This window comes from Dipodomys ordii, unplaced genomic scaffold (assembly GCF_000151885.1).
Source record: "Dipodomys ordii isolate 6190 unplaced genomic scaffold, Dord_2.0 Scaffold7, whole genome shotgun sequence".
Classification (NCBI taxonomy): domain Eukaryota; kingdom Metazoa; phylum Chordata; class Mammalia; order Rodentia; family Heteromyidae; genus Dipodomys; species Dipodomys ordii.
In genome coordinates, this window is record NW_012267223.1 from 12,950,276 (window position 1) to 12,961,827 (window position 11,552).

Sequence of the window (11,552 nt, forward strand, 5' to 3'; positions counted from 1 at the left end):
TCCTCTTCCTCCTCCTCCTCCTCCTTCTTCCTCTTCCTCTTCTTCTTCTTTCTTTTTTCTTCCTTCTTCTTTTGTTGGTTGTGGGGCCTGAACTCTGGGCCTGGGCTCTGTCCCTCAGCTCTTCAGTTCAAAGCTAGCACTCTACCACTTGAGCCATAGCATCACTTCCGGCTTTCTCTGTTTATGTGGTGCTGAAGAATCAAACCCAGGGCCTCATGCATGCAAGGCAAGCACTCTATCACTGAATCACCTTCCCAGCCCCTTATGTCTGTCTTCATTTTTAAAATCAAAACAAGGGGCTGGGAAGGTGGCTCAGTGGTAGAGCGCTTGCCTTGCATGCCTGAGTCCCTGGGTTCGATTCCTCAGTACCACATAAGCAAAAAGAAAAAGCCAGAAGTGGCGCTGTGGCTCAAGTGGTAGAGCACTAGCCTTAAGCTGAAGAGCTGAGGGACAGCGTCCATGCCCAGAGTTCAGGCCCCACGACTGGACCCAAAAAAATAAAATAAAATAAAAACAACACTTTGCACATTTTTTGCATCAAATGCTTTGCTGTGGGTATATTTCTAGAAAATAGATTAAGTCCAAGGACGTGAATATATGCATGTATGTACGTACGTATGTATGTACGTATATATGTATGCAAGTATTTATTTATTTATTGTGCTGGCACGGGGGCTTGAACTCAAGGCCTAGAACTTGCTTTTTTTTTTTCACTCAAGAGTCTACCCCTTGAGTCACACCTCTACTTCTGGACATAATTATTTTATAAAGGCTCATGCCTGTAATCCTAGCTACTCAGGAGGCTGAGATCTGAGGGCTGTGGTTCAAAGCCATTCTGGGCAGGAAACTCTGTGAGACTTTTATCTCCAATGAACCACTGGAGAAAACCAGAAGTGGCACTGTAGCTCAAAGTGGTAGAGCACTAGCCTTGAGCAAAAAGAGCTCCATGACAGCACCTAGGCCCTGAGTTCAAGTCCCATGACAGACAAAAAAAAGTTTTCATATATATTATAGAATTGTTTTGCAAAAGAGCTTTGACAATTAATGTTCCTGCTGTCTTCCAAGTGACTTTTCCAGCAGAAGGTTTAAGTTAAAGATGGGAGCAAGGTCTAGTGCTTGACTTGGAGGCCCCCAGTGGTTGTTTTGAGGGTAGTGAGGGGCAGGGGAGGAGTGAGAACTGATGTGTGGGGTTCTTTAGTATGGACACCACTGTGCCACTCACTGGTATTGGACATATGTGAGGAAAAGCGGCTTCTGTGGGTTGATGGAGGGCTTCAGGTTCAAGAAGGCACCTGTCTTTGTATTTGCTTCTGCTCTTGCCTATGTGATTAATTCTCACACATCCTGACAGACTCACTTTAGAGGGTAGCTGTGCAGAAAGGCCTTCTTGCTGACTCTCCTCTCCCTAATGGATCATAGTGCTCACAGCACAAACTGGCTACTTTTTTTTTTTTAAATTTTATGTCAGTCTTAGGTCTGGGCACTGTCCCTGAGCTCTTTTTGCTCAAGGCTAGTAGTGCTCTACCACTCTGAGCCACAGCACTTCTTCCGGTGTTTTGGTGATTGTTTGGAGATAGAGTCTCATGAACTGTCCTGCCCCAGCTGGCTTTGAACTGTGATCCTCAGATCTCAGTCTTCTGAGTAGCTAAGATTCCAGGTATGAGCCACTAGTGCCCTGCCATGCTGCCTATTTTTTTGTGCTTTTATGTCTCTCTTAGTAGATTGTTCCAAATTGCTTGCGGAGATGGACTATGTGCTTCACTTCTGATCCTCAGTCCCTAACTCACTACTGATATTTACCAAATGTTCACAATACTTATTTCCATTCATGCCTCTGCTTGAGGGGGTGAGGTGGGGTCATTTTACGTGATGTAACTCTACCATAAAACCTGGAGGTTATTTCAAAGAAATCTTTTCTATTACCTCACTTAAATCTCATTAGCTTCTCTTAATCTCCTCAAATTTTAGGGAAGAAATTGTTTGCCAAATTGCTAGGAGAGAGCCATGGAAATTCTTTAAAAATTGACATTCGAGCTTAAATGATGTCTTGGGTGACTGTGTTCATAAGTACTTGAGTATCCTGGCATTTCATCTTCATAGGAAGTTCGCCATTTTGGCTGGTGTTCTTTTTTAGAACTGTTCTTGTTAGGCACGGAGAAATCAATCTTAGCTTTATGGTAAGTCGTCTTTGTAAAATCTCTTTTCATGTTTCGCTCCTTGACAAATGTACATAGCATGTTCATTATCTCTTTGTTTCCCCATGATCTCAAAGATGATTTGGAGTGGCTGAGATTAGTGTGTTGCACTAATCTACTTTCCCACAGGGCACAGCCTTGGGTGGGGAGGGGGCTCAGGGCAGTGAGGTTCTGAGCCATCTTCCTGTTCAAGTGATGACCTTGCTTTTCCTAAATGAGCAGAATAATTCTTCCAAACGTTGATGGACCTCTAGTCCTGCCCAAATGTCGCATGAAGGATTTGCTTTCTTGGAAAAAGTTCCTCCCTTCTTGTATTAACTGACCATTTTATGATTCTCAGCTTAGATCAAGTTCTGGTGGATATTGCATTTCATTAGCACCCCAGTGTAGGGCCGTGCTGTGTCTACTTACAATTTCCGTTCTAATTATTGCGAAATGATTTATTTAAATCATTGCAGTTGGCATTTGACATGGAACACAAATATTGTTTTTTCTTTTATTTTGTTTAATTTTTCCCCCTCCCTTGGAGAAAAGAATCAAAAGAAATTAAAACCTCTTTTTTTTTTTTCTTTTCCATCTCCCTCTTCTTTCTGGTCCAGGAACATTTGAGATTATCATTACAGCTGGGTCATTTCTAACTCAGCCAATGCAATTGTTAAATTTGTGGTTTCTAGCAGATTTGCAGTTTGGCTTTTCATCTTTGACTAATGACCGCTCTTAGGCCTTTGTGGCATATTCATTTTCCTAACATTTTAAATAAATAGTGAGATGTCATGGAAACCAGAGCTGGCTTTTTTTCTTGTTCTCTGTGTGGGTCTATTTTGGTTGTTTTTCTTCAACGATGATTTCAATGGCTGTTTAGGAGTGTGAAATAGATATTACGTTTTTAAGGCTTTTCATGCACATTCTGCCTGGTCATGATCATGAGCAGATCGACACAGAGGTCGAGGAACCTCCTAAAGAACACTCATTGAGATTGTAGGAGAAAACTAGCTATTTCCTTTGTTTGCTCATTTATGCATTTCTCCAGTGAGCTTTGATGAGGACCTATTGTGCACAGGTGCTAACACATACCAAAGCATACCTTGATTACTACCTGGGTCTGGGACCCATGGCTTACACCTGTGATCCTAGCTACTCTGGAGACTGAGATCTGAGGACTGTGGTTTGAAGTCAGTCCAGGCAGGAAAATCCATGAGTCTCTTATCTCCAATTAACCAGCAAAAAGCCAGAAGTGCAACTGTGTCTCAAGCGGTAGAACATCAGCTTTGGAAAACAACAACAACAACAAACCAACAGCTAAAGGATAGCACCTAGGCCTGAGTTCAAGCTCTAGTATTGGTACTCATATGTACGCACCTACCTACACACACTCTCTTATACACACAAGTAATGCTACTGCAGTTCCCATCTAACAGATGGGAAGACTGAAATTGGAGGGACAAGAGAATATCAGCATGGCATGGATGTGAAGGGGTTCCAGGCCTCAGAGTCTTTATTCCACACTGCCTGGCAGATGGGCAGGCGAGAAGGAAACTGTGGGTTTCCTTCAGTGCCACTTCCAGAGAATAGTTTAACACCTAAAGCTACGTTCTGGGGAGCTGGGAGCTGAGTCTCTTTACCAAAGACAAGGCAGGACTAGGCCTCAACTTCACAAAAACATCATACAAACAGCAGAGAAGTAATTGCTGTATCCCACAAGAAGTCTTCTCATCACCCACACCTTCCCCAAGAGCCACTGCAGGGGCACCGTACCATGTTTTGATGAGTTAAATGAACATGGTAACCAAACAAATCAAACTGCATGTAGGAAAGAAAACGTTCAGGAAAGTTGGACACTTCATAATTTAATCCATTGCCCCTTCCCTTCCCTTCTAAGTTTAAAAAAAATCTTGTTTCGTGAAGCAGAGGTTCACTATGTAGCCTAGACTGATGCTGAACCTGTGACAGGATCATTGTGTTTCAGCCTCTCAAGTGCTGGCATTACAGGTGTGCTCCACTTCTGGCTTTTTTAACAGTAGAGAAGAATCTTGCCAGTTTGTCTGCCTGTATTTATGTGTCTGCCCGGGATGGCTCTGAACCGTGGTACTCAGATCTCAGACTCCTGAATAGCTAGGATTAGAAGGGTAAGACACTGGTACACTCAGATTTTTTTTTTGGCATGTGACTATATTTATTATAGGATGTAGAATTTCTAGCAGGACATTCTAGACGCATTAAAAATTTTAAGTTTTAGCCGGGTGCCGGTGGCTCACCACTGTAATCCTAGCTACTCAGGAGGCTGAGATCCGAGGATCGTGATTCAAAACCAGCCTGGGCAGGAAAGTCCGTGAAACTCTTATCTCCAATAAACCACCAGAAAATCAGAAGTGGCTCTGTGGCTCAAGTGGTAGAGCACTTGCCTTGAGCTGAGGAGCTGAGGGACAGAGCCCAGGCCCAGAGTTCAAGTCCCACGACTGACAAAAATAAAATTAAAAAAATTAAGTGTTAAACTAACTTCTTGAAAAAGTTCTTTTTCCTTCAAGCCATAGGAAAGTTGTCATGGTTTAAGATTTTTTTTTTCTGATATAGACCCATGCCAAAATAATTTATGATGGTCAGAAATACTGTCCAGCTGCCTCCTGTGTGGCCTTGTGAGAATGAGGGCCAGCTTCTTATGGAATCATGCTGCACGTGGCCCCAGTGCCTTGCTTATCTCAGCATAATGTTTTCAAAGTTCCACTGATAGTGGACAGTGGAATCTGGTGACACAGAAACAAGAGGTCAAGTGACACCTTACGACAAGACCAGCAAAGCTCCCTTCTGGGGACTTTCCCTCTAGCAGAAGAGAGCTAGCCTTCATCAGGGCCCGCCATGCTGCTCACTGGAACAGAGAGAGCAGCAAAACCTTTACTGATTTTTTTTTGAGAATGGGAGGCTAAAGCTTGGTAATTATCCATCCATTACAAAAGATGATCTGCCACTTAATCACAAGCAAAAAAAAAAAAAAAAGAACCTCAGGGAAGGGAGGGAGGGAGGGGATGGTAGGGGGAAAACAATGGAGGGGGTAACAATGTTCAAGAGGAAGTGTACTCATTACCTCACTCATGTAACTGTAACCCTCTGTATAGTATCTTTACAATAAAAAAAAAAGATGATCTGCTTGTGTGCAAACATCTTGGCCTTCAACTTGATGGGCTAATGGGAAGTATCTTAACCCAGGTACCGCAGAGTCCCTTCTGTTGATGGAATCATCATCTTATGTAAATATTTTGGCCTTATGATAGGGCTGAAAGACTTCTAGAGCTTTGAGAAAGCACAAGGGATAAGTAGGAAAAAAAATCATATATCTGGTCCAACAGGCCATAGACTGAGTTAACCCTATATTACGGTCCTGGACTAAATACTTCACAGATGATCAATGTAATGCATCTACATTGGGAGAGCTGAGTAGAGTCTGACTCAAAGGATCTAAGGGAACAGACACAGTATAAAGAGATAGCTAAGTCCGAGAGACTCATAGCTCCAATTAACCAGTGAAAAGCCAGAAGTACAGCTGTGCTTCAAGTGGTGGAGCACTACTAGCCTTGAGCAAAAAGAGCTAAGGGACAGTGCTTAGGTCCTGATTTCAAGCTCTAGGACCATAACACACACAACACACACACACATACAAAGATGCCACAACTTCTATCATTTATTTGAGCTATTTTTCAGATACCCCAGTGAAGAGAGTTTTTCAGGAAAGGTGGCCTTTAAGATTTTACAAAGTAGGCTGGGCACTGGTGGCCCACGCCTGTAATCCCAATTACTCAGGAGGCTGAGATTTTAGGATTGCCTTTAGAAGCCAGCTCAGGTAGGAAAGGCCAGGAGACTCTTATTACCACCTAAAACCCAGAAACGGAGCTGTGGCTCAAAGTGGTAAGAAGACTAGCCTTGAGCCCAGGCCTAGAGTTCAAGCCCCATGACTGTCAGAAAAAGAGGGATTTTACAAAGTAACCTGGGCAGCTGTGATCATAATCCCCATAGCAGTCTGAGGTATTATCTGCAGGGAAGCCAGTGGGAAACCAATACTGTATTACTGCTAAGCTATGTGACCTTCAAAATTAGAGATTTTTAAGTCATTCAAGAGCCAGTGAAGCTGAAGGGCTTATTTAGGTCTTTCTTTGATAATACTTCCTCTTTGTCCTTGTTTGTCATGTGGGGGGCTATCCTGAACCCCACTGATTTTAGCTTGGTCTAGTCTGTAAATGTTCTGGCTTTCTGTCTAATCTGGTATTTTATGAGAATGCTGTTGTGAGAATATGAAGGTGGAAGCAGAAGGAAACACACATCATGCTCTAAAAGTAACAAGTTCTTTTATGCTGGTCCCTACCTGTTTCATAATCTAACAAAACTTCATGCTTTTACATTGTCAGATAATATTCCATTGTAAATAGGTCCCACAGTGGATCCATTTGTATATGTAAGGACAATTGTATCTTTTTTCCTTTTTTGGGTAGGATCCCCATACAAGATTCTAATTTTTTTCGTCTCTTGCACAATTTCCAGTATTACAATTGCTTGTAGTACAAACTCTATATGGAACATTTGGAGACTGGTCCTGACTATGTTTTACAAAATACCTCTCTAGTGTTATGGTTAATAACACTTTTTTTTTGCCAGTACTGGGGCTAGGCACTGTCCCTGAGCTTCTTTTGCTCAAGGTGAGCACTCTACCATTTGAGCCACAGTGCCACTTTTGGCTTTTTCTGTTCTTGTGGTACTGAGGAATTGAACCCAGGGCTTCATGCATGCAAAGCACTCTACCACTAAGCTACATTCTCAGTCTAATACCACTTTTTGCTTTATTGTTATTTCATTTGATATTACTATAGAGAAGCTAGCTTTCTTCTTGCTGTATCTTACCTTTTTGAAAAAATAATTTTTTATCATAAATGTATGTAGCAATAGGTACTATGTATTATTAGTTAATTTTTTGATGGTGATACTGGGGCTTGAACTCATGGCTTTGAACTCCTGCTTGCTTATTCATTACTGGTACTCTACTACTTGAGCCACCCCTTCCATCCAGCATTTTTCTGGTTAATTAGAGATGCAGCCTCATAGACATTTCAGCCCCGGCTGGCTTAATCCTTGATCCTTACTCCTTCAGGTCTCAGCCTCCTAAGTATTTAGGTTACAGGTGTATGTATGTCTTTGTGCTTAGTGTTTCAGACTTGTTCGTTGAGTTCGCTTGTGGGTAGGTCTGCCAGCTCTCTCCCATTTAGAGAAATGGACATGGTAAGTATTTTCTCCTCCCATCTCTCCTCCCTCCCTTGTCCAGGCTGCGTCCTGTGTCAGGAAGCAGAGCCACCCTCTCACAATGGGCTGAGTCTCCTCACAGTGCCTTTGTCCCCACAGGAGTACATGTACTACCTGCTGGTGCTGGAGCACCAGGCTGAGGAGCAGTTCCTGGAGCACTGGCTGAACCCTTTCTGCAAGCCTCACTGTGATAGGAACAGGGTGCACCCTGTGTAAGGGGCCAGAGGCCCACTTGGTATGTCCCAGAGTTTCATGGTGTGTGTGTGTGGGGGCTATAAAACCTTCCGGGCTGGAGGGGGTGGGAGCTAGTGGAGCTGCATATAACTTGTGGGATGGTAAGAACAAAGCAGGAAAACCAGGCAGGGATAGCGCAGTCACCACGTGATCCCAAATAGGGACTGGAGGGGACCCTATTTGCCAGCTAGAAAAGATCATCCTGGAATCTGGATCTGGATGGTTGAGACTTGGGTCTCTCCAAGGGGGATCAGCACCTGTGGGCGTTACCTGCCTATGGCATCCACCACAACCATCAGCATTGTCACCCCCTAGCTTTTGCACTGCAGCGTGTGTTCCCTACCCCGGCCTCCCTTTCTCTGGGCTTGTCGTACTGTCCAGCAGGCCGCTTGCAGCAGGTAGTTCAATGTGCCCCGCACCCCCTTCCCACCCTGCCCATGTTCTTCGATGAGGGAGATTGTTTCCTCCCAACTGTCCACCTGTAGGTCCCATCTCCTTCCTCCCTTCCCCAATCCTACACAACAAGGTAGTAAAATCCCATCTGAGGTTCAGTCCCAGAGAATTTCATCCGTCCCTGCAACTTTTATGGACCAAACACGGGTGGTTTATTAACTGTGTTAAGGGTGATGTGCTATCTTTGTGGCTGTTAACTTTGTGCTACTGTGATTTAGCATAGAGACATTTCCTCTCAGTATTACTATGCAATTTCCAGGGTGTGAGCACACGCATTCTCTTGACTCACTTCATTTGGGCATTTATCTTAACCCTTTGTGTGTGTGTGTGTGTGTGTGTGTGTGTGTGTAGATGTATGCCAGTCCTGGGGTTTGAGCTCAGGGCCTGGGTACTTTCCTTTAGCCTCCCCCCGCCAAGGCTAGTGTTCTACCACTTGAGCCATAGCTCTACTTCCAACTTTTTGTGGTTAATTGGAGATAAGACTCTCATTGACTTTCCTGGTTGGGTTGGCTTCGATCCTCAGATCTAGCCTCCTAGGTCAATAATATTACAGGTGTGAGCCCCATCATTTGGCTCATGCCATGACTTTCTTTTTCTTTTCCAGCAAGCAAGGGGAACACTGAGGCAATGCTTCTTCTTCCATTTGACTTCAAATCGCCAAAGCAGATGTCTTCAGACCTGATGATTGGCAGCTCCTGTGGGCGTGCCAAAGGAGAAAGATGCAAATATTGATTCTGCTTCATTCTGCCAACCTGCATAAATCATGACAACTAAGCATTTAAAAGCGGAGAGTTCTCGAAGGTCTTCCTGCTAGTTTGCTAGTGTGGGCAGAATCAGTATTCCTGGGGTTGATGAATCTGGGACCTATTGATTACCTGCCTTTTCCTTTTCTTTTTCTGCATTAATAAAAATAGTGTTAAATCTGCTCTCTGTGGCATCTCTTTTCCAGAAAAAGTGATGTAGAGACTTTTCCCCTCCTTTGTTTATATTAGTAAATCTAGTATCAGAACACTTACCTTTGAATACATGAATGGATGAAAACATGAGCACGAATAATTTTGCATTAATTCAGGTCATGTTTTTTTGTTGATCGTGGGTCTGGGCTGGGTGTTCTCTCTGAGCTCTTCATCTCAAGGCAAGTGTTCTACCACTTGAGCCACAGTTCCACTTCTGGTTTTCTGGTGGTTAATTGGAGATAAGATTCTCATGGGCTTTCCTGCCCTGGCTGGCTTTGAACCATGATCCTCAGATCTTAGCCTCCCAAGTAGCTAGGATTACAGGTGTGAGCCACCAGCACTCAGCCAGGCCATTTTTAAAAGAATAGATTTATCACTGGATGTCAGTGGCCCATACCTGTACTTCTAGCTATTGAGGAGGCTGAGATTTGAGGGTTCCAGTTTGAAGCCATCTGGGACAGGGAAGTCTGTGACATTCTCATCTTCACTTAACCACCAGAAAGCTGGAAGTGGAGCTGTGACTCAATTGAGAGACCACCAGCTTTGAGCAAAAAAGCTAAAGGATAGTGCCCAGACCCCGAGTTCCCAAGTTCAAGCCTCAGTAGTAACACACACACACACACACACACACACACACACACACACACACACACACACACACGGAGAGTAGATTTGCCCAAGTCTAGCTCTGAAAATACATAACCCAACACCAGACCTTTTTACCCTAGTGTTCTAGCCAAGGAGATGTTTCTTGTGGATAGTGGCATGTTGCCCCATATCCAGTGTCCCTCATGGATTAAACATCAATGACCAACAAAAGCAGATATTCAGAGGGCCAGGAAATGTGACTGAATGGTTCTAAGGAAAGGAGAATCTGGCACCCTCCCCAAAGGGTAAGATAGGTGTTCATGAGTACAGAGGATCTGTCTCCAGGCAGGATGGTGGTGGGGGTAAGTCTAGGGAAAATATTACAGAACCTCTCCTAATAATGTGACAGGGACGCAAAAGTTGTCAGAGAGAAAATAAAGTTGCTTGTGTCACCCTTACCAAAAAAAAAAGTAAATAAATCTGAGAGATTGCCAGAACTGGCTCATACCTGTAATCCTAGCTACTCAGGAGACTGAGATCTGAGGATCACAGTTCAAAGCCAGCCAGGGCAGGAAAGTCCATGAGACTCTTATCTCCAATTAACCATCAGAAAACTGGAAGTGGTGCTTTGGCTCAAAGTGATGGAGCGTTAGCCTTGAGGGGAAAAGCTCAGGGACAGCGCTTAGGCCTTTAGTTCAAGCCCCACGACAGACAAAAAAAAAAAAACAACTTGGAAGGTTATAAAGGAGGGTTCTTGGGGGCTGGGAAGGTGGCTCAGTGGTAGAGTGCTTGCCTTGCATGCATGAGGCCCTGGGTTCAATTCCTCAGCACCACATAAGCACAAGTGGTAGGGCGCTAGCCTTGAGCTGAAGAGCTGAGGGACAGTGCTCAGGCCCAGAGTTCAGGCCCCATGACCGACAAAAAAAAAAAAAAAAAAAGGAGGGTTCTTGTTTTTTTTTTTTTTGTCTCAGTCCTGGAGCTTGAACTTTGGCTCAAGGCTAGCACTCTACCACTTGAGCTACAGCACCACTTCCAGCCTTTTCTGAGTTGTTTATTGGAGATAAGAGTCTCACAGATTTTCCTTCCTGGACTGGCTTTGAACCACAATCCTCAGATCTCAGCCTACTGAGTAACAAGGATTATAGTCATGAGCCACCAGTGCCTGGCTAATGGAACTTCTTTTTTTATGGTCTTTTCTTTTTTGCTACTGGGGATCGAGCCTGGGATATTGCACTTGCTAGGAAAGTACTTTGCCCTGAGCTACGTCCCAGCCTGAAGGAAGGTTTGTATGCATGATTACATGATAGTAACACAGAAGACTACCAGAACCACAAGTTTTCACAAGGGCCACCAAGACCTTATACAAAAAGTACAACATTTCTATTGGGACTTGATCTCAGGGTATGGGTGCTGTGCCTGAGCTTTTTGTGCTCAAAGCTTGTGCTCTACCACTTGAGCCCTTCAGCTCCACTTCTGGCTTTTGGGGGGTTCATTGGAGATAAGAGTCTCACAGACGTTCCTGCCTGGGCTGGCTTTGAACCACAATCCTTAGATCTCTGCCTACTGAGTAACTAGGATTACCAGTATGAGCCAACCAACGTCTCGCTTGAAATTGTCTGTTTAAAATTTTTGTTATCTTTGTGGAGACAAATGGAGAGCTGATGTTTTTGTAGAGACGGGGACAGATTACTGAGGGGTAGAATCTTGGACAAGTTATGGAACCTGCTCTGCCTTTGTACTACAGGGTGGCCAGGAAGATACAATGACTTAGAGTGGGTTAGGCTTTCAGAACGTTGCCTGGCTCAGGGTGGCTTCATGCCATGCAATAAATAGCCCTTGTTAGACA

The 11,552-nt window shown here is 44.0% G+C and overlaps 1 protein-coding gene across 2 annotated transcripts in view; it reads left to right on the forward strand.

The window, feature by feature from the left end:
• The window catches only part of LOC106003012 (chromosome unknown open reading frame, human C17orf67), a 12,522-nt gene extending 3,434 nt beyond the window's left edge, over positions 1-9,088 (forward strand). The window contains exons 3-4 of one of the 2 annotated variants that reach the window (XM_013037759.1): positions 7,575-7,710; positions 8,767-9,088. In XM_013037759.1, the coding sequence (XP_012893213.1) occupies positions 7,575-7,691 (117 nt within the window). In that variant the 3' untranslated portion in view covers positions 7,692-7,710; positions 8,767-9,088. The remainder of the gene's footprint in view (positions 1-7,574; positions 7,711-8,766) is intronic. The other variant, XM_013037760.1, reaches the window with a different exon arrangement.
• The last annotated feature ends 2,464 nt before the right edge of the window (positions 9,089-11,552 follow it).